General features: G+C 41.8%; 1 protein-coding gene across 3 annotated transcripts in view; it reads right to left on the bottom strand.

Moving 5' to 3' along the window:
- PCSK6 (proprotein convertase subtilisin/kexin type 6) overlaps nt 1-18,543 on the bottom strand; it is a 185,709-nt gene that overhangs the window by 107,805 nt on the left and 59,361 nt on the right. For all 3 annotated transcript variants that reach the window (XM_077869348.1, XM_077869356.1, XM_077869366.1), the window contains exons 3-6: nt 14,736-14,846; nt 14,055-14,198; nt 12,875-12,951; nt 10,554-10,642 (exon numbers count right to left, since the gene is read on the bottom strand). In XM_077869348.1, the coding sequence (XP_077725474.1) occupies nt 10,554-10,642; nt 12,875-12,951; nt 14,055-14,198; nt 14,736-14,846 (421 nt within the window). The remainder of the gene's footprint in view (nt 1-10,553; nt 10,643-12,874; nt 12,952-14,054; nt 14,199-14,735; nt 14,847-18,543) is intronic.

The raw sequence follows: 18,543 nt of genomic DNA, 5'->3' as shown, positions 1-18,543 counted from the left end.
TTAGAAAAATTGAACATGCATTAGACCACAGAGAAACACTCAACAAGTTCCAGAAAGCAAAAAACATACAGAACACAGCTTCTGATTCCAATGCAATGAAGTTAGAAATTAGCAACAAAAGAGGTGCCAAAAAAAATCTATCCAGTTGGAAAAAAATTTAAATACCTTATAAAGAACTCCTGAGTTAAAGAGAAAAATCAAAACTGAAATAAAAATTATTCAGAAACAAATAACAGTAAGAGCACTGTATTATTAAGCCAGAGATAGGTAATGAGAGGAAAGTATATAGAACATTTATTTCCTTATTAGAGCACATCAAAACCTGAAAATAAAGAACTAAGCATTCTTTTCAAGGAGCTAGGAAAAAAACCAACAATATTAAAAATTAAAAAGCCAAAGGAATTAATAAACAAAGGAAAGTAGAATTCATGAGTTAGAAAACAAAATAACTCAAATAATTTTTTAAAAGATCAAAATCTTGTTCTCAGAAAAAAAAACTTTCATAAAATAGCAAATTTTTCATTAGTCTGATCAAGGAAAAAAGGAGATGCCACAAACAAGATCAGGAACAATTATAAGTATGAATGTGGAGGATATATCTTTTTAATTATAAGAATACAATATTAGATTTATAGGTCATATACTTGAAAATCTGGAGAAATAAATAATTTTGCAAGAAAATTTAACTACCAAAATTTCCTCACGGAGAAATAGAAAACTTGAATAGACTTAGCCCTTTAAAGAATTACCCTGCCTGGTCAGATTGATTTATCAGCCCTACCAACATTTAAGAAAGCAGGCAATGTCCACAGTATACAAACTGTTTCAGAGCACAGTGAAAGATGGAAAACTTCACAACTCATTCTACAAAAAATCCAGCATAATTCTGATACCCAAACTGGAGACAGACATAACAAAACACAACAACGGTAGTTCAAGCTATCTAATAGACAAAGATTCAAAACCATATGTAACATATTAACAATTGAACATAGCAAGCAGTATATTAAAAGAACAATACTCATAATCAAATAGAACTTATTCTAAGAATAGAAGAATGAATTTTCCACTGTTAGGAAATCTATGGCTATAATTTAACACAATAAACAGATTAAATAGCACATTTGAAAAGCAATATAATTACCTCAATAGATGCTCCTTAAAAAGCATGTAATAAAATTCAACAGATCCATTTCTCATCAAACCTCTTAGAAATCTAGGAATATAAAAATTTCCTTAATGGAGTAAAAAGTAATCACAGAAAACCTATGAAAGATATCTACAAATGGTGTAACCCTAGGAATATTCCTGTATAAGCAGGAAATAAAACAACAAAACCTATAAATTGCCACTATTTAATAATCATCAGGAGTCCCTGTACATTGAAATAAGACATGAAAAAGAAATGAGAGTTATTAAAGAGATAAAAAACCACCATTACATTTATAGAGCTTTTATTTATATCAGTCCAGAAAAGCCAAGAGAACAAAAAATTAACACCAATAGAGTTCATTAAGGTGGCCAGACTCAAAAACCCAACATGCAAAAATCTATAGTTTCCTATATCCATTTCAACAATAACCAATTGGAAATAAAATTTCAAAAAATCAACCTAGATATAAACCTAACACGAAATGCAGGAGATTGATATGAAGACAGTGATAACACTTTTAAATGATGTCAAAGAAGACCTGAATAAAGAAAAACATACCATGTTCCTGGGTGGGAAGACTCAATATTGTAAAGATGTCAATTCTCCCCCAATTAATCTATAATTTCCATGCAATCCCAATCAAAATCCCAACAGGATTTTTTTATGGAACTTGACAAGCAGATTCTCAAGTTCATCTGAAAGAGAAAATGTGCAAGAATAGCCAAGAAATTTTTGAAAAAGAACTGTAAGAGGAAATTTGTCCTATAAGTTATCTAAAAAAATCTGCTTAAACTATATAATAACTAATAGTGAGGTCTCATTTAAGGATTAAAAACAAATAGGCTGATGAAACTAAGGAGACAATGGAGGATTAGGGTGGCATGTGCAGATCACTAAATATTACCTGCAGGGAAAAAATAAAGTTAGGTCTCTTCTTCACACCATGCACAGAAATAAATTCCATATGGATTAAAAAGCTAAATGCAAAAGACAAAACCATAAAAGCTTTAGGATGAACTATTTTTCTAAAGCTAAATTTTTAGAAGAAATATAGGACAATTGATTTATTATCTTGGATTTTTCTAAGCAAGATTCCAAACCCAGGAGTCACAAAAATGATTAATCTAACAACATAAAAAATTTTAAACAGATTTTTATTGAAATATTACACATAGAAAAAAGGCACAAATCATTAATATACAGCTCTACAACTTAAAAAAAAATTAAAATTTCTCTGAAATGAAAGAGACTCCCAGTTAACCCCACTCTCCTCTCTGAAAACAATGAAGATGACACATGGCTCTGTGATTCCACCATAAAGTAGGCAATACACCTAAGGACCTTGTGACCAGGCATCAGGTGGCTGGGGGGTTAGGAGGGGGGTTTGTTTCTTTGCCACACTGCATTGCTTTCACAGCAAAAGTGAAAAGTCTATTCTTCTAGAAACAGTGCGGTCTGATCAAGAACTATACAGACGCGTTGTCTTTCCAAGAACAGGCATTTTAGGACACCAGAGTGGCTTGGTCTGTTAAATATCTGAGTTTGGCTTGGTCATGATCTCAGGGTCCTGGGATCGAGCCCCAGATCAGACTCCCTACTCAGCAGGGAGTCTGCTTGTCCCTTTCTCTCTCCCTCTCTCTCTCTCCTTCTGCCTCTCCCCACTCATTCTCTCTCTCTCAAAATAAATAAAATCTTAAAAAAAAAAAAAAAAAAAAGAACAGGCATTTTTTTTGTGACATGGTTTGTTGGAGGATAAAAAGCAAGTGACAATCAGCTCTGCCCCATCCCCACTGTGGCAAGCATAACATGAGCTAACACTAATTCACTGATGAGGGTAGAGGAGCTCTTAAAGCTATTAGACTGGCAGAAGAGAAGGATCTAGGTCCACAGACCCATGACCTTGATGCCCGCAGCCTTGATCTCTCTCCTGCTCCTCCCTACCCCTCACCCCCAAATTTTAGCATCTTACTGGCTTAGAGAGAAAGCCCTCATCTACTCTCCAGCTGGTCATTAATAAGAACCAAAAAGTGACTAGCATGATATCTATACAATAATGCTACAAGAAACAAGGAAAAATGGGGCATAACAAGTGCAAGAGAATAATGAAAGCATAAACAAACACTTCTGCATAATTGAATGAAAATATAATTTCTCTCTGAAGCAAGAGATCAAAGATATACAAGAGTTCAATGAAGAGATGATAAGACAAAGGAAAGAGGCCCTAAGTGTTTTTATCCTCAGGACAGAAATAGAAGGAAAACATTAAACAATTTTAGAAATGAAAGCCTTACTAGAGTTTTCTTTAGGAAAAAAGACACTGGTGAAACTGCTAAAAACATAGAGGACAGGCTCGAGAAAAACAAAAAATAATAAATAAATAAATAAATAAATAAATAAATAAATAAATAAATAAATAAAATGATAAAGTGGGAAATAAACAAAAAGTTAAATATGATTGGAAAGAAATACAGAAGTAAGATAACAGAAACCCAATATATGCATAAGTGGTACACACAAAGAATAGAACTGCATATATGGAACCCAAAATAGTCAAAACAATAACACAAGTTGCCTGAAAGAAAAAAAATACCCAGATCTTTTCAAGAATATTAAATCCCAAGAACAGCTGCTATAGAATAATCCTCAGACCCAGGTGGCCCAGCAAAGCTACTGGACTTCATGTCTAAAGGAAGAATTCTACACAAGCCATGAAGTCATGTGTCCTATAAGGGGAAAAAAATCGGGTTGACCTCTAACTTTTCCAAGCAACAGTGAGTCCAGGGACAAACAAAGTGATGTTTGCTAGGTTCTGTAAGGATAGAATAGAGAACACAAATATAATTCAAGGGCAAAAGCAACCTTTGGACATTCTCAAAGATGAAAGAACTAGGAAAATATAGCACCTGTTTGCCTTTCCTGAAGAAAATTCCTCAGTGATGAAATCCAGTGAACTAAGAGATGAATCAAAAACAAATAGCTCAGGAATGGAAAAACTGCACTGAAAACGATGGTGGTGAAACAAGACTAACTGTCAGAATGATAGTGACAGACGATTACTATTGAACCCTGAGAGCTAAAAACAATGACAAAAATCTGAAATCAAGCTGTGAGGGTGAAAAGGTGCTAATTATCTAATTATCCACTATGGGAAACATATAATTCAAAAAAATAAAGTAACCCTAGAATCTTAAAGATTCTCATGGTCTTGGGTGCTTTTTTTTTTTTTTTAAATAACCTTAGAGGAGTATTTGAGAAAATATTTCATCATAATGAAATATTTATGTGAAGCCCAGCAATTCCCTCATTTTAAGCTTGTTTTTCTTCTGTTAAATTCACATAAGTCAAATTAGACATTAAAAATGTAACCTTGGCCTCTGAAAGATTTTCACAACCTTGAGATTTGTTTTGTTTTAAATAACCTTAAAGGGCTATTTGAGAAAATATTTCATTACAATAAAATATTTATGTGAAGTTCAGCAATGTCTTGGTTTCAAGTTAAGTTTCTTTTTCTTCCATTACATTCACATAAATCAAATTAAGCATAAAATTAAATGTTAAACAAATATATAAATTGAAACATAAAATTAAATCTGGAGTTCAGGAATTACTCAGTTTGATTTAATTTCTCATGCTGTTTGCATAAAATTAAGCTTAATATATTTTACTAAAAACAAGTATAGTATGATCAAATGTCAATGAAATAATAGCCATCCAGCCAGCCATTCACCCATCCATCTGTATATATGGTTTAAAGATTTCTATTAAAGAGTGGATAGAAAGAGCTGGTACCTGGAGCCAGGTTGGTTTGATCTTGGGGCAAATTAGAAAACCTCTCTGGCCCTCATCACTGAAATAGAGGTAACAGCAGCATTTGTAACACAGTGTCTTACATAGGTTACATAAGAATACATATAGGGGCACCTGGATGGCTCTGTTGGTTAAGCGACCAACTTTGGATTTCTGTTTAGGCCACCGTCTCAGGGTGGTGAGATGGAGGCTCTGGCCTGCTGAGCAGGGAGTTGGAGCCTGCTTGAGATTCTCCCTCTCCTGCCCCTCCCCCTGCTTTTGTGCACTCTCTCTCTAAAATAAATAAAATTAAAAAAAATACAGAGACCTTAGGTCAGTGCCTATTATCTAGCAAACATTCAGTAAGTACTGGTAACTCTTATTTTCACCAGGATCTAGATATTTTACCTTCTCCTCGGTACTCTTCCATTCTTTGATAAATCATTACATGTATTAGTAATGTTCTAGTGAGAATATTATTTTACAGATAGTTGGACAGTTCTACTAATTCTTTCATTTGATTTAATTATTTTTATGTGAAAGAACATATAAGAAATGCACAATCTGACAAAGCAAGTTGGTAGAACAAAATTACTCCATTTGTATAAATATGTAGCCAAAATTTTAGGAGCCCATCTGTGGTGATTTTAAGTCACACCCACAAATTCTTTGATACTTTTCCATTCAAGAGGTGTGGCCTGGGGATCCCTGGGTGGCGCAGCGGTTTGGCGCCTGCCTTTGGCCCAGGGCGCGATCCTGGAGACCCGGGATCGAGTCCCACATCGGGCTCCCGGTGCATGGGGCCTGCTTCTCCCTCTGCCTATGTCTCTGCCTCTCTTTCTCTCTCTGTGACTATCATTAATAAATAAAAATTTTAAAAAAAAGGAAAAAAAAAAAAAGAGGTGTGGCCTAATTTCTCTCCCCTTGACTGTTTGTCAGACATAATGGTCCATTTCTCTAAAGTAATGGTATGTAACTTCTAAGACTAGGTTATAAAAAATATTGCTGCTTCTTTCTTGCCTCTCTTGTCTCACCTTAAATGAAAGAAGATAACTACCATGTTCTGGCGATGCTCTAAGAACCCTATGGAGACCTGCACATGGTGAGGAATCAAGGAAGAAGGACTTTTGCCACCAGTCAGCAAGGAAAGGAAGACTCCAGCCAATAGCCAAATAAGTGACCATCTTGGAAGTGGATCCTCCAGCCCGAGTCAAGCATTCAGACTAAAGTCACAGCCAATAGCTTGACTGCAACCTTATGAGTGACCCGGAGCCACTGTTTCTGCTTGATGACAAATGTTTGTTGGTTAAGGAGCAACGTTTTGCAGTGACTGTCATGCAGCAATAGTACCTAATATATCATCTATTCATTAAAGAAATATAAACCACTAGTTTTGGTTCTAATATCAGCAGAGTAGATTCTATCACACCAACTCCTTTAAAAAACAATAATGGTAAATTCTCAACAAAATATTTACTAAATAGAAATAGGGTTTTTTTTTAAGGGCATCAGAAAGCAACCAGGAGAAGGCAGCGGCAGGCAGGGGATTCAGTTCTTGAAAGAAGGGAATACTGGTTATGATGTTAAGTTTAAATAACTTTTCTTCCGAGAGAACTCCCCAATTCTCTTGGTATAGAGAAGCTAACTCAAGAAGGAAAGCACAATCTAATTCTCCTGGGGAGTCAGGGGATGTGGTTTGGGACTGCTAGAGCAGCTGGAAATTGCGATAAATCCTAGAAAGGAGAGAGCCACAGAAGAGGACATACATATAACTCCTTTCAAACACTTGGCTGAACCTTGACCTAAACATGTTTGGGCAAGACTCTAAGAGGTTCAGGAGGAAAAGAACAGCTGGAGGTTGAATGAGCTAAGTGGATATCTCAGCTGCTGCCTGTCACAGGGGAGTCAATTTGGAGCTTGACTTTTGTCAAGTTAGAGGTCTTGGTAAACCTTTCCATCTTTCCACTGAGATGCCCAAAGGGTCACAATCTAGAAGTAAAGACCATGTGGTTGGAATAAAGAATCTTCCCTAAGGCTAGGGACAAATCAGAAAGAGATCAACCATCAAAAAATGAATAATCAAACCTCTAGACTGCTAGAACAAAACTCAATAGCATTCAAAGATCACAGAATCCAGAGTCTCTACAAGGTAGCACAACAATGTCTGGTGCACAGGAAAAAAGTACTAGCCATGTGCAAAAAACAGAGGTGTGTGACCCACTGTAAAAAGAAAAACCAATCATTAGAAACACCCAGACCTAGACTGGAATTAGTACAAGTCTTTAAAGTAACTCTTACAAATATGGTAAAGAATCTAAGAGAAAAGATAGAAATAATGGGTGAAGAGAAGAAGAATCTCAGGAAAGACCTGGAAACAGAAAAAAAATTTCAAGTGGAAATCACAGGACAGAATGGGACAAGATCTGAAAGTTAAAAAAAAAAAAAAATCATTGGATGGAATTAACAACAGATTAGACACAACAAAAGAAAGTATTAATGGACCCAAAGACAGTGATAGAATCATTATCATTTGAAACACACAGAGAAAAAAAGGACTTAAAAGAATGAACACAGCTTCAATAACCTGTAAGGTATGTTAAGCAATCTAACAACTATAACTGGTACTCAAAGAGAAGAGAGAGAAAATAAGTTTGAAAAAAATTAAAACAAATACTGACAATTTTTTTCCACATTTGACTTAGACCAAAAAGTAAAAACAAGCCACTAGGAAGCCAAGCAAACCCCAAGCTAGATAAACATGAACAGAATTACACCAAAGGACATTCTAGTCACAGGCAAATCGCATATACAAAAAAAGTAATCACATTATGTGACATCATCAGAAACAATGGATGCCAGAAGACAATGGAAGAACATTTCTAAAGTGTTGAAAGGAAAACAGATCACATTAGAATCCTATGTTCAGTAAAATTTCTTTCAAAAATGAGGATGAAATTATGACACTTCCAGATAAATGCTGAGATAAATTATCACCACTATACTTGTGCTTCAAAAGATACGAAAAGAAATTCTCAGGCTACAGAAAAATCGAAACCAGATAGAAATCCAAAGCTAGAAAGTAAGGATGAGGACTGGAAATGGTGAATATGCAAATATATTCCTTTCCATTAGTACTTTATAGTCAACTGTTTAAAGCAAGAATAACAATGTATGTGGGTCTATAACATATGAAATAAAACATAAGAACAAAAGCATGAGAGTATGAACTCAAATAATCTGTTCATATGTAATACGTGAAATTGTATAATAGTAATTTCAAAGAGATTGGAAGAAGTTAGGATATATACTTCAATCTCTTGGGCAACAGCTAAAAAAATTTTTTTTTTAAGAGTCTAGCTCATGATCAGCTCCATGGGCATCTCAGAAAAACTCTGCTGTACATTAGCACATGCAAAGAGGGAAGCTATACTAGGGGTGCCTGAAGATTGCCCTATCCAGGGCTGGGCTTGGAGGAAGAAGGGATGGCTGCCTGTGTGGTGGGTTGAAGCAGTGCACAGGCATTTTTGTAGACACAACTGTCACAGATTCCCTGGGCCAGTGCCAGCCTCCAACCCCACACTTGCCTCTCCATGGCCAGTCCCACTCTGTGGTCCCTAACTCTATGTAGCATGCCTCCACGCTCCAGATCCTATTTTTCCCTCAGCACTTTCTCTGTTCACAAATTCCCTCAGTTTGAGCTCATGCCTTATTCTCATGCTTCTGCCTTCACCAAGTGCTTACACTGCCACCCTTGGGAACCCTGGTCTGCCTCTATCATTTCAGGACTTGGTCTTATACTGTCTTTCATGTTCACACTGTTCATACCAAAGATGTGTGGAGCTCCTAGAAGGTCCCAGATTATGTCTGTCTTATCCTTCCCTTCAGTGGCTAGCACCATATTATATGTACAGTTCATCGTCAAAGGTATTAAATGCATTAATTAAAGAATATATTCCTGGTCCCAATCTCTGGTCATAGACTTGATCTCTTCAGAATTTGGGAAACTGGGGTATACAATTTTGCAATGAGTATAGGGTGAGAACCAACCATACCCACATGCACATTCTCTGGAGATTCTTTACCTCCATAACTCCACTGGCTGCTCATCACAGCCCACAGTGTGGGTGTTACCTACCTGCCTGACTCCAAAAACTACTAAACCAGCACTTCTCACTGTCCCACCCTCTAGGGATTTTGTTATAATGTAGATCCTGACCCAATAGGTCTGGGACAGGGGCAACTACGCTGCACTTCTAACAGCTCCCAGACATTGTCAATGCTGCCAGTCCAGGGTCTCTGGGGAGCAAGGCTCAGACAATCCTAAAGGTGGGGTCTATCCCTTTGAGTTTTAGTAGGAGGAATGGAATTGCTCAGATTCTATTGCTCCCTGCAGACTTAGCCCTGAGCCAATGCTTTCACACATAGTATCTCACTTCAGTGTCAGAACAGACCCCAGGAGTCAGCTGAATTATTGCCATTCTTCCCCCACAGGTGAAGGAACCAAGGCTCAGAGAAGTTACATTGGTTATCCAAAGACACACAGCTAGCAGGTCATGGGAATGGGAATGGGATTATTATCCAGGTCACCCTGGTCCTACAGTTTGTGGAGAGACTTTTTAGGAGTATTCACTCATCAAAACCTCCAGGGGGATCCAGAGAATCCACAGCCCAACCTCTCTACTTGTGCAGTGCATAGCAGACCTGAAAGGGCTATAGCAGTGCCACAGGAAGGCAGCATCCTAGCATGCCCATTGAGTGAGCATGAGTACCTCCAAACTGAGAGAGTCCCAAATGAGAACAGTGGTGCCCCAAAGCCATCTGGATGGTCAAGGGCCATTCATGCCCATGGCATGCACCTGCTCAGTTCCCAGCTCAATGAAATGTTCCCAAATGATACTTCAGAGTACTTGTTGATTGCCAGTTTGAACTGTCAAACTGCCAGGCTCAGGTGGTGAAGGAAGACTTGTGACTGTGCTCTAAAGCCTTAACCTAGCAAGAGAAGTCTGAATCATAAATGGAGAACAGGAAAGGCAGAAATACCTGGGGTCAGGCATTGCTCCTTACAGGGTCCTGGAAGACCAAGTCCCCTACACACTGTGGTGAACAAGCCAGGGAGGAGTCAAGTGGGCATGGAGCCAAAGGGAGAGGCAGAAGGAGGCTCTGGGGTGATGGGAAGGAATGCTGCCAGCCCAGGCCAAATTGGGAAGATTACATGTGGCAGGGGGGTGGGGGGGTGTGGGGACAGACAGTATGATAAATGTCTTCTGGCTAAAAAGGGGGGCAGGGGCAAGAGATGGGGGCCAGCAGGTTATGGAAGTGACACAGAGCCACTGCAGGGCTGGGAGCAGGAGGGAGCCAATGTGGCCTCATAGGAGGGGCGGTCTGGGGAGTGGGGGTGAGTCAGACTAGCAGGACCAGAAAAGAGAAAGAGGGTGCTTTTCTGATGGCTTTTCAGGTCAAACAGTGAGCAGTTCCTCTGCATATGTAGCACGTGGCTGCAGGCCTGGGCATCTGAGGCAGCAGAGGCAAAGCTGCTGAGCCTGGCAGGATGGGTCATCCCGCCACCCCTGCCACTGGCCCCAAAGCTCCCAGGCCCTGTGCTCCCAGACCTTACCTCCTATTTTGGCATTGTATGCTATGCCCACGATGCAGTAAGAGTTGTTGGCCGAAGCAGCGACCTCGCCTGCACAACGGGTGCCATGTCTGAAGCAAAGCAGAAAACGAGGTTAGGGCTCATCCCAGCAACCTGTGGTGGATTCAGGGCATTGCTCAGGTCTTCTAGGAAGAGAGCCAGTTAGCCCTAAGTCCAGATATGACACGAAAGCCTACGTCCTGCCTCCCCTCTCAGTGCAACAACATCCCTCCTCTGATGGCCAGCTCCTCTGGGACAGTCCTGGCCCTGCCACAGCCCACATCAGCAGGCTAATGAGGCCTTCTGGCCATAAAGGTGAATATTGGCTCAGGGGTATCTCTTCCCCAAAACCCTAGGACTGAGGGTGGGGCTTCTGCTTCCAGCACCCAGGGTCCCAGGCTTCCCTCCTCTGGAGCTATGCATTCAAATGACTAACAGAACATTGCCTGGCACATTACAGGTGCAGTATAGACTGCTGGGCTGACAGGATGAAGGAGGAACCAATGGGTCCCCTGTGTACCCATTGCCCCCATGCTCACCTCGGGACAGTCTTCCCATCACCTCCACGGTCACTTAAGCAGGAGCTGAGGAAGAACGCTCTAAATTGGAACACTCAACAGTGGCAGAGAGATTATGAGGAAATTACCGGAAAAACAAATTGTTTTCCTTGGTAATGACCCCATTTCCCAATGTGCTGCATCGAGGTAATTTCTCTAGCAGACCAAAATATGGGCAAGTTTAAACAGCACATCTCTAAGAAGAGTCCACAGGGATGAGAATCATTGATTCAAATTTAAAACCATGTTTAAAGAGTCCTAGGTCTGTGTGCTAGCCTTCTGGAAGGGAGTCATCCATCCTTCTGTTGACCTTGGGCGGCCCCACAGCCAGGGCTAGGGCTGTTACCATTTTCACAGAGCTCCATGCCTCATCCAGATTCAAGCCTGCCCTTCATGGGTCACTGCCTTGAGTCGGGATCAATCCTCCCTGCCCCCTGGATGTGTGGCTGGGAATCAAGGCACCCTGCACCCCAGGCATGTCAACCGCTGAGCAGGAAGAGCATCTCTGGCCGTGACCTTGGGACTTGAGGCAGGGAGGCAGCCCTCAGGGCTGGGAATTCTGCGGGCTCTGGAGAGCTCTGCAGTCTGTTGTGTAGAACACGTCAGCTTCGCTGAGCCTCCCTGCACAGCACGGCATGGGCAGCAGAATTTGAACCTCACCATGGAATCTACAGAAAAGCAAAATACTATATGGAGGGAGAACGCACCTTGGCAAGTGTAATGTCAGCTGGGAGATAAAAGAAAGGGCTTTTGTTCTTTCCTTCTAAATATTTTTTGAGGAATGGTAAGAGTTCAGGGCACGGGAAATGCTAACAGAAAAAAAAAGATAAGCAGGACATAGCAAATGAACTCCCAGGACCAGTTTTGTGAAACTGGTTTCTACCCCCAGGGCTGCCACTTACAGCGTACAAGTGACCTAATCTCTCCAGACCCCACTGCCTTCATTTGCAAAGTGATGAAAACAGCTATATAGACCCCCCCCCCCCCCCCACCGCAGTGTATGTCCTTCACCTGTCTGCTCACCCATCCCACAACCCCAGGAGCTAAGGAGCATCATCTCCACGGGAAAGTCTCTAAGACTAAGATGGAGCCACACAGCCAGGAATCTGTAGAGTCAGGCTTTAAACCCAGGTTTATCCAATATCATTCACACCCCTTCCACCTCTCTTGCAAGGTCATAGATGGAGACAAAAAAAGCTCAGGCACTGACGTTTGTGCTCAAATAGGCCAAACTGCTGTTTTGTTTTGTTTTTTTAAGAGTTTATTTATTCATTTGAGAGAAAGAGAGAGACAGCACATGCATGAGTGGTGGTGGTGGGGAGGAGGAGGCAGAGGGGTAAAGGAGAGAGAGAAGCAGACTCCCCACTGAGCAGGGAGCCCTACACAGGGCTCAATCCCAAGACTTGAGCTGAAGGCAAATGCTTAACTATCTGAGTCACCCAGGTACCCCCAAACCACTGTCTTAACACAGCTGGTCATGGAGACAAGGTTGGAAATAGGAATAATGTTGGTCACACATCAATTTCTAGTTGACCAGCAGAGGTGATGCACCTAAGGAAGAGGCAAAAATCCACAGAGACTGTCTTGTGCCTGACAGGCTGTGCCACATCTGGCTTCTGGGTAAGCCCCAGATACTAGCCAGGCAGCCCCATCACCCTCCTAGAATCCCTCCTGGGGGACAGTTCAATAGTGATTCTGCAGGGAGAAGGACAGGGAAGCAAGGAAAGAGGAGACAAAGTAACATACTTATTTTCATTGCTGGCATCATAACGTGGAGATGGGTCATAATCATTTCCGTTGACATCATAGCTTGCATAGGAATCCTAAGAAAGGAATATCAGTGACTGAAGAGAAATAGTACAGTATGCTTTAAATTATTTTCATGCCTCTTTTAGAAAGTAGAGAAAAACATACACCTGGTACTCTCTTCCTATAACTATCATCTTATATATATTTTTATTGCAGTAAAATACACACTACAAAACATACCCTAACCATTTTAAAGTATAAAGTTCAATGGCATTAAGTATATTCACACTATTGTGCAACCATCACCACCCTCCATCCCCACACCTCTTCATCTTGCAAAACTGACACCCTGCACCCATCAGACACTAACTCCCCACTATCCCAGCTCCTGACAACCCCCCTTCTGTTTTCTGTGTCTGTGTATTTGACTGCTCTAGGTGCTTCTTACAAGCACAATCATATAGTATCTGGATTTTTCATGATTGGCTTCTTGCATACAATGTCCTCCAGCTTCATCTGTGTTGTTGTATGTGTCAGAATGTCCTGCATCTTATACTTCTAATGTTCATGTCTTTGCTTATACATTCACAATCATAGTATTCATATCATTTCATATCCTCCTTTTAAAACACATCAGAAAAGCTCTCCCGAGTTGTTGACTTCAAAACTGTCATTTTTAAGGGCTGCATAATTGTCTCTCAAACAGACACGACATGGTTGAACTTAACTGTCGTTAGGCATACGGGTTCCTTAGAATAGCGAAAGTATGCAATCCATGCCTGGCTCTCTTCTTTACACTTACAAACACATTCAATCCTCACAACTACCTGATGAGATGCCACTTTACAGATGGTGACACTGAGGTCCAGAAATGAAGCAACGTGCCCAAGGCCTCAGAGCTAGTAAGCTGTGAGGCAGAAGAGGAACCCAGGCAGTTGGGTCCAGAGCCCAGGCTTCAATCATGTCATGTGTGCATATGTGACTCCTCAAACATCTGAACGAATCCTTCTGTACAACCCCTAGCTCCAGGATAGCACAGGGAAGCGTGTTTTGCCACCCCTCCCCATCATGGCTCTCTGTGTTGTTTAGTATAATGGGGTAGGAGGGGGAAATCTTTTGTATTCCTTTACTGACTAGCATGGTTGAATATCTTTGCACATTCCTAGGCTTGACTTACATAGTTTGGGGCCAGGTCCGGGTGATTCCGCTCTATGCCATCATCGAGGATGGTGACCACCACATTTTTCCCAGTGTAGCCCTTCTTCCACGCTGCCTGGACATTCATTTCTGATCGGCAGCGGCTGTTCTTGTCACCACAATGCTGTATGCACAGAAGACACAAAGCACCCCACCCAGCAGGGGCACTCCTTGCGGCCATCCCTTGGAATAAGATGGATATATCATACCCTGTAAACCCAGCAGGGATGCTCTTATGCGTGCAATAAGGAGGAAACTCTTCCCCATGCCCTACAGAGCAGACAACTGCTTTCTCCCACCCATTTCTAAGAAGAGTAAATAGGAAGAGCTCCCATGCTTTTTCCACACCTGGCAATCTATCATTTTCCTAGGGCACCATCTCCCTTTGGGGGCTCTCATTTTCATTAAACTTATAAATCACTCCCCTGCTCAAACACCACTCCCACCCCCCGCCACTCTCCCTGGGAGCTTGCACATCATTTTTAAAACCTGCACAAGAAAGTTTGTGCTACACAGCACTGAAGTAGGGGGTTCACACTGATAGGAAGTGTGTCAATTTCCAGTTGTCATGAGAATTTAGCTTTGCTGGGAGAAATTAATCTATCTCAGAAGCACAGCAGTGCAAATGCCCCAGGGGCAGTGAGGCCCACATCCTACTCACCATGTACCACATGTTGGACCAAATGGGGTCATTGAAATAGAGGGCCTGAGGGTCGCTTCGCACCTGTCTCTTCACCCTGCGTTTCACTTCTTGTTGTTGGAGCCATTGCACCTGGCAGGGAGAAATGCAGTTACTATTTATTTTAAAGAGGGTCTCATAATTGTCTGTAGCCTCTCGGTAGGTGCTACAAGTGTCCTTTTTCATGAATATCCGTGTCACAGAAGTCTTGGATCGTAAATACCAAGGAGACCTTTTCACTCCAAAATGACCACATTTAAACATTAGAACTCGTTTGTGTATGTGGCAGGAAAAAGAGGTTTTGAGATCATTCTACTGAAAAAGAGAGAGAGAGACAGCTTGTGAAGTTGCCAGTAAATTGTCTGGTGACCCTTGTCCTGAATATGAAGGAAATACATGTATGAGAATGGAAAGAGCTGAAAGAGGAAAGAGGGGAGAAACTGATCAAATGGTTATTGGAAGTTGGAAGCAAGATGTTCAATAGAGGACAGGAATCAGTAAATTCACTGGAATTTTCAGCAGCCACTGGAAACACGGCACCAAAATAAGCACACAGAAAAAAATCTAGAAAGAGATATGGCAAAATATTAATAGCAGCAATTCAGTGGTGACTTTTTTTTTTAAGATTATTTATTTATTTATTTATTCATAGAGACACAGAGAGAGAGGCAGAGACACAGGCAGAGGGAGAAGCAGGCTCCATGCAGGGAGCCTGCCGTGGGACTCGATCCAGGGTCTCCAGGATCATGCCCTAGGCTGCAGGCGGTGCTAAACCGCTGCACCACCGGGCTGCCCTTCAGTGGTGATATTATTGGTAATTTCAAATTTCTAAATTATTTTCACAGTTTCATAAATTTTCAATTGGCATGATCTGCCTTCACAGCCAAGGAAAACGGTTTGAGAGGGAGTACACATGACATTTAAGAGCAGGAATCCAGGAGCTTAGCTGCCTAGATTCAAAACCCAGTCCCATACTCAGCAGCTGGATGACCGAGAGCAGTCCAGTAATCTCATGGCCTCAGTTTGTTCATCTGTACAATGGGTCTCACCACAAGTTGTCTTAAGGGGGCACTGGCATATGAACTGGTATAGTATTCACTTAAGTGTATGTGTGTCTGAGTTTTTTAAGGTAGAAGAGATTTGTTTCATTCTGTTTTATTTTTATTTTTAAAAGATCATGGGCAAAAGAATTCCCATGCCCTCAAGCAAAGCATTTTTTTGGTCCTGCTACTGTGGTCTCACCTGATTCAGTAATGGCTCCCTCTGGGGCTCAGTCTGGCTGGGGTAGAGATGGGCAGGCTGAGGGCACTGGGGCTCTGCTCTCAGGAATCTGTGCTCTGGGTGGGGTCTTGCACCAAGCAGCCCAGAGTGTGATGCAGGCTCTGAAGTAGTGGACAGGTGGCACAGGGTAGGGAAGCAGAAGGAGGAGGAGGAGTGGGTGATGGGAACCTCAAAGTTGGGGGTGGTAGAAACGCAGAGGGACCTGGAGACCAGGCAAGGCTGGTGACCCCAGGCTCCAGACCCAAGGCTGGCACAGCCACCATGGGAGCCACCCAAGACAACTCTTGAAAGGAATAAAGGCACCCAAGGGCAGAGGGGCAAGATGTCTTCCCTCAGACCTCTCCTGCCCTCAACTACCCTACACTGTCCTGACGGACAAAAGCAGAACAGCCTCATACACAGCCTCACATCTAAGGGTAGGGATTGATCTGAAAGGCAACCTTGGTCAACAAGACAAAATGCTTAGAAAGAAGTATCACAGCCTGTCCCACCACCAATGTGCTTTGTTCATGAAACACCAGGAGACCAGGTTCCTTAGAAATACCATAAACAGCTCAAAAACAATTTTGGGCTTAGGTACTAATATTAGGCCCCAAGTCCTAGATAATTTATAAGTGCCATGGATAAATACTTCCATGGAAAATAAAACTATACAATGAGATATTTCCTTCAGAACACCCTCCGATGGCATTCTGCAACTTGCCCATATATCATTGCCTGAACCAGAAAAGATTTGCTTGGCATAAGATACCTGAGACAATATTTCCTAATCTGCTCAACATCCTAATTACAAAATCAAGTGTTATGTATACCACTAATGGCTCCACTGTGTTCCCATCCATCTTGCCCCACTGACTCACCACTTACCTTACTAACATCCAGCACCTTCTGCTACTGTGGCCACCAGGCCCCACTTTCAGTTACAGAGGAGGAGGTGAACTCTCTCCTCTTTCAAGCCCGAGTGGGTGACTTCCCCAAATCAGGTAGGTGACATAAGAAACCATGTTGCCAGAAGTTATAAGATAGTCCTCTAGTGGGATGAAAGAGTGTGGGCATCCTGGCCTCCAAGTCACGGCTGGACTCTAGGTAAAAATCCAACGTTACCACCCAGTTCTGAGAGTGGGCTATAATGGCTTGTGGTCCACAGTACAGTTTGGGGCTCTCCCTCCAGTGTGGTCTCAGGGGCAGCCCTCTCTCCCGCAACAGGTTATTATAAGTCTTTGACTGCCAGTGAGGCCCTGTCAGGCCAATGGAACCAAATACAACAAATTCTTCAGATAGAATCACAGGTGACCTCACTGTCACAGGCTGATTTGGCCAGTGGTCCCTTGGTCTGGGCTTGCTTCCCATTTTCTTTCTCTGGGCCCCAGTCATTGCCTTGTTTCTCAGCCAACTGCAGGGAAATACAAGGGGATCCTAGACTCCTGCATTTTGGCATCTGCTAGGTCTACCTGCCCTGATTTCTGGATGGTATGGCCCTTGTGGTTGCTCATTCAGTTGTCTGCTTGACAAAGTTGTGACAGAGTCTAGCTCTGTGTCTGATGCCTGAATACCACTGGGTCCCATCCAGCACCAAAGTACTAAAGTCCTGCACCTCCAACTCAAAGACAGGGCTCTGCAGATGCCCCTCAGGTTGGAACCTAGGAGCCACCTGGCCTATCTAGGAAGGTCAGAGGTGCTAATGGCCCAAAACCACATGACTGAAACTTTAGGTATCTCATCAAATAATATCTGGACCTGTCCTTGCTAACGGGGTTACCCTCACACAGGCACGTCTGAGGGTCTTCATTCATGAATAGTGATGTGATTTATGAGAAAGGGGTACATAGTTTAGCATCTCCAAGGAGGTGTCACAAATGGAATCATTTTTCTGCAGAACTGGAGAACAAATATGGCAAAACAGTCCTGATGATGGGTGTCATGGCTGGGAGGGAGACCTGACTGAGGCTATTTTCCTTGATGCATGTGATTATCTTTATTAGAAAAGGCAACCTGAGATCCTTTGTGGGGTTTCAAGTGTTTTTCATAATATTTCTCTGGAAGTTTACCTGGATTGTCCCTTTTCACTGAAGCTTCCCTCATGGTCCATCCAGATTCCCTCAGAACTTCCTGAGGAGGCACTCAGACTTCCTCTTGGTGAAAAATGAAAGAGACAGTACTACACATGATCTACCTTTCAAGGCCACAGACATATAGCTCAGAAAATAAGTCCTAAACTCAAGTAAGCCTGCAAGGGAGTGGGCCTGGAGCATAATAAAATACATTTAATGCCCAAGTATGCCTTGTAAGGATTGAGCCCAACCTCCTTACGAAGACTTGTCAAACCTTCAGGTCATTGGATTGAAGGAAGGAGAAATACTGCACACAAGAAAGTACCTGGTCCTTCTACTTCGCTCTCCATAGGCTTTTTAAAAGATTTCTTTTATTTATTTATTTATTTATTTATTTATTTATTTATTTATTTATTTATTTTAGAGAGAGAAAAAGAGAGAGGGAATGAGCAGGGGGG

The sequence above is a fragment of the Canis aureus genome, chromosome 2, assembly GCF_053574225.1.
Source record: "Canis aureus isolate CA01 chromosome 2, VMU_Caureus_v.1.0, whole genome shotgun sequence".
Classification (NCBI taxonomy): domain Eukaryota; kingdom Metazoa; phylum Chordata; class Mammalia; order Carnivora; family Canidae; genus Canis; species Canis aureus.
The sequence above is the reverse complement of the archived record's forward strand: the minus strand, read 5'-3'. Positions and strand labels throughout refer to the sequence as shown.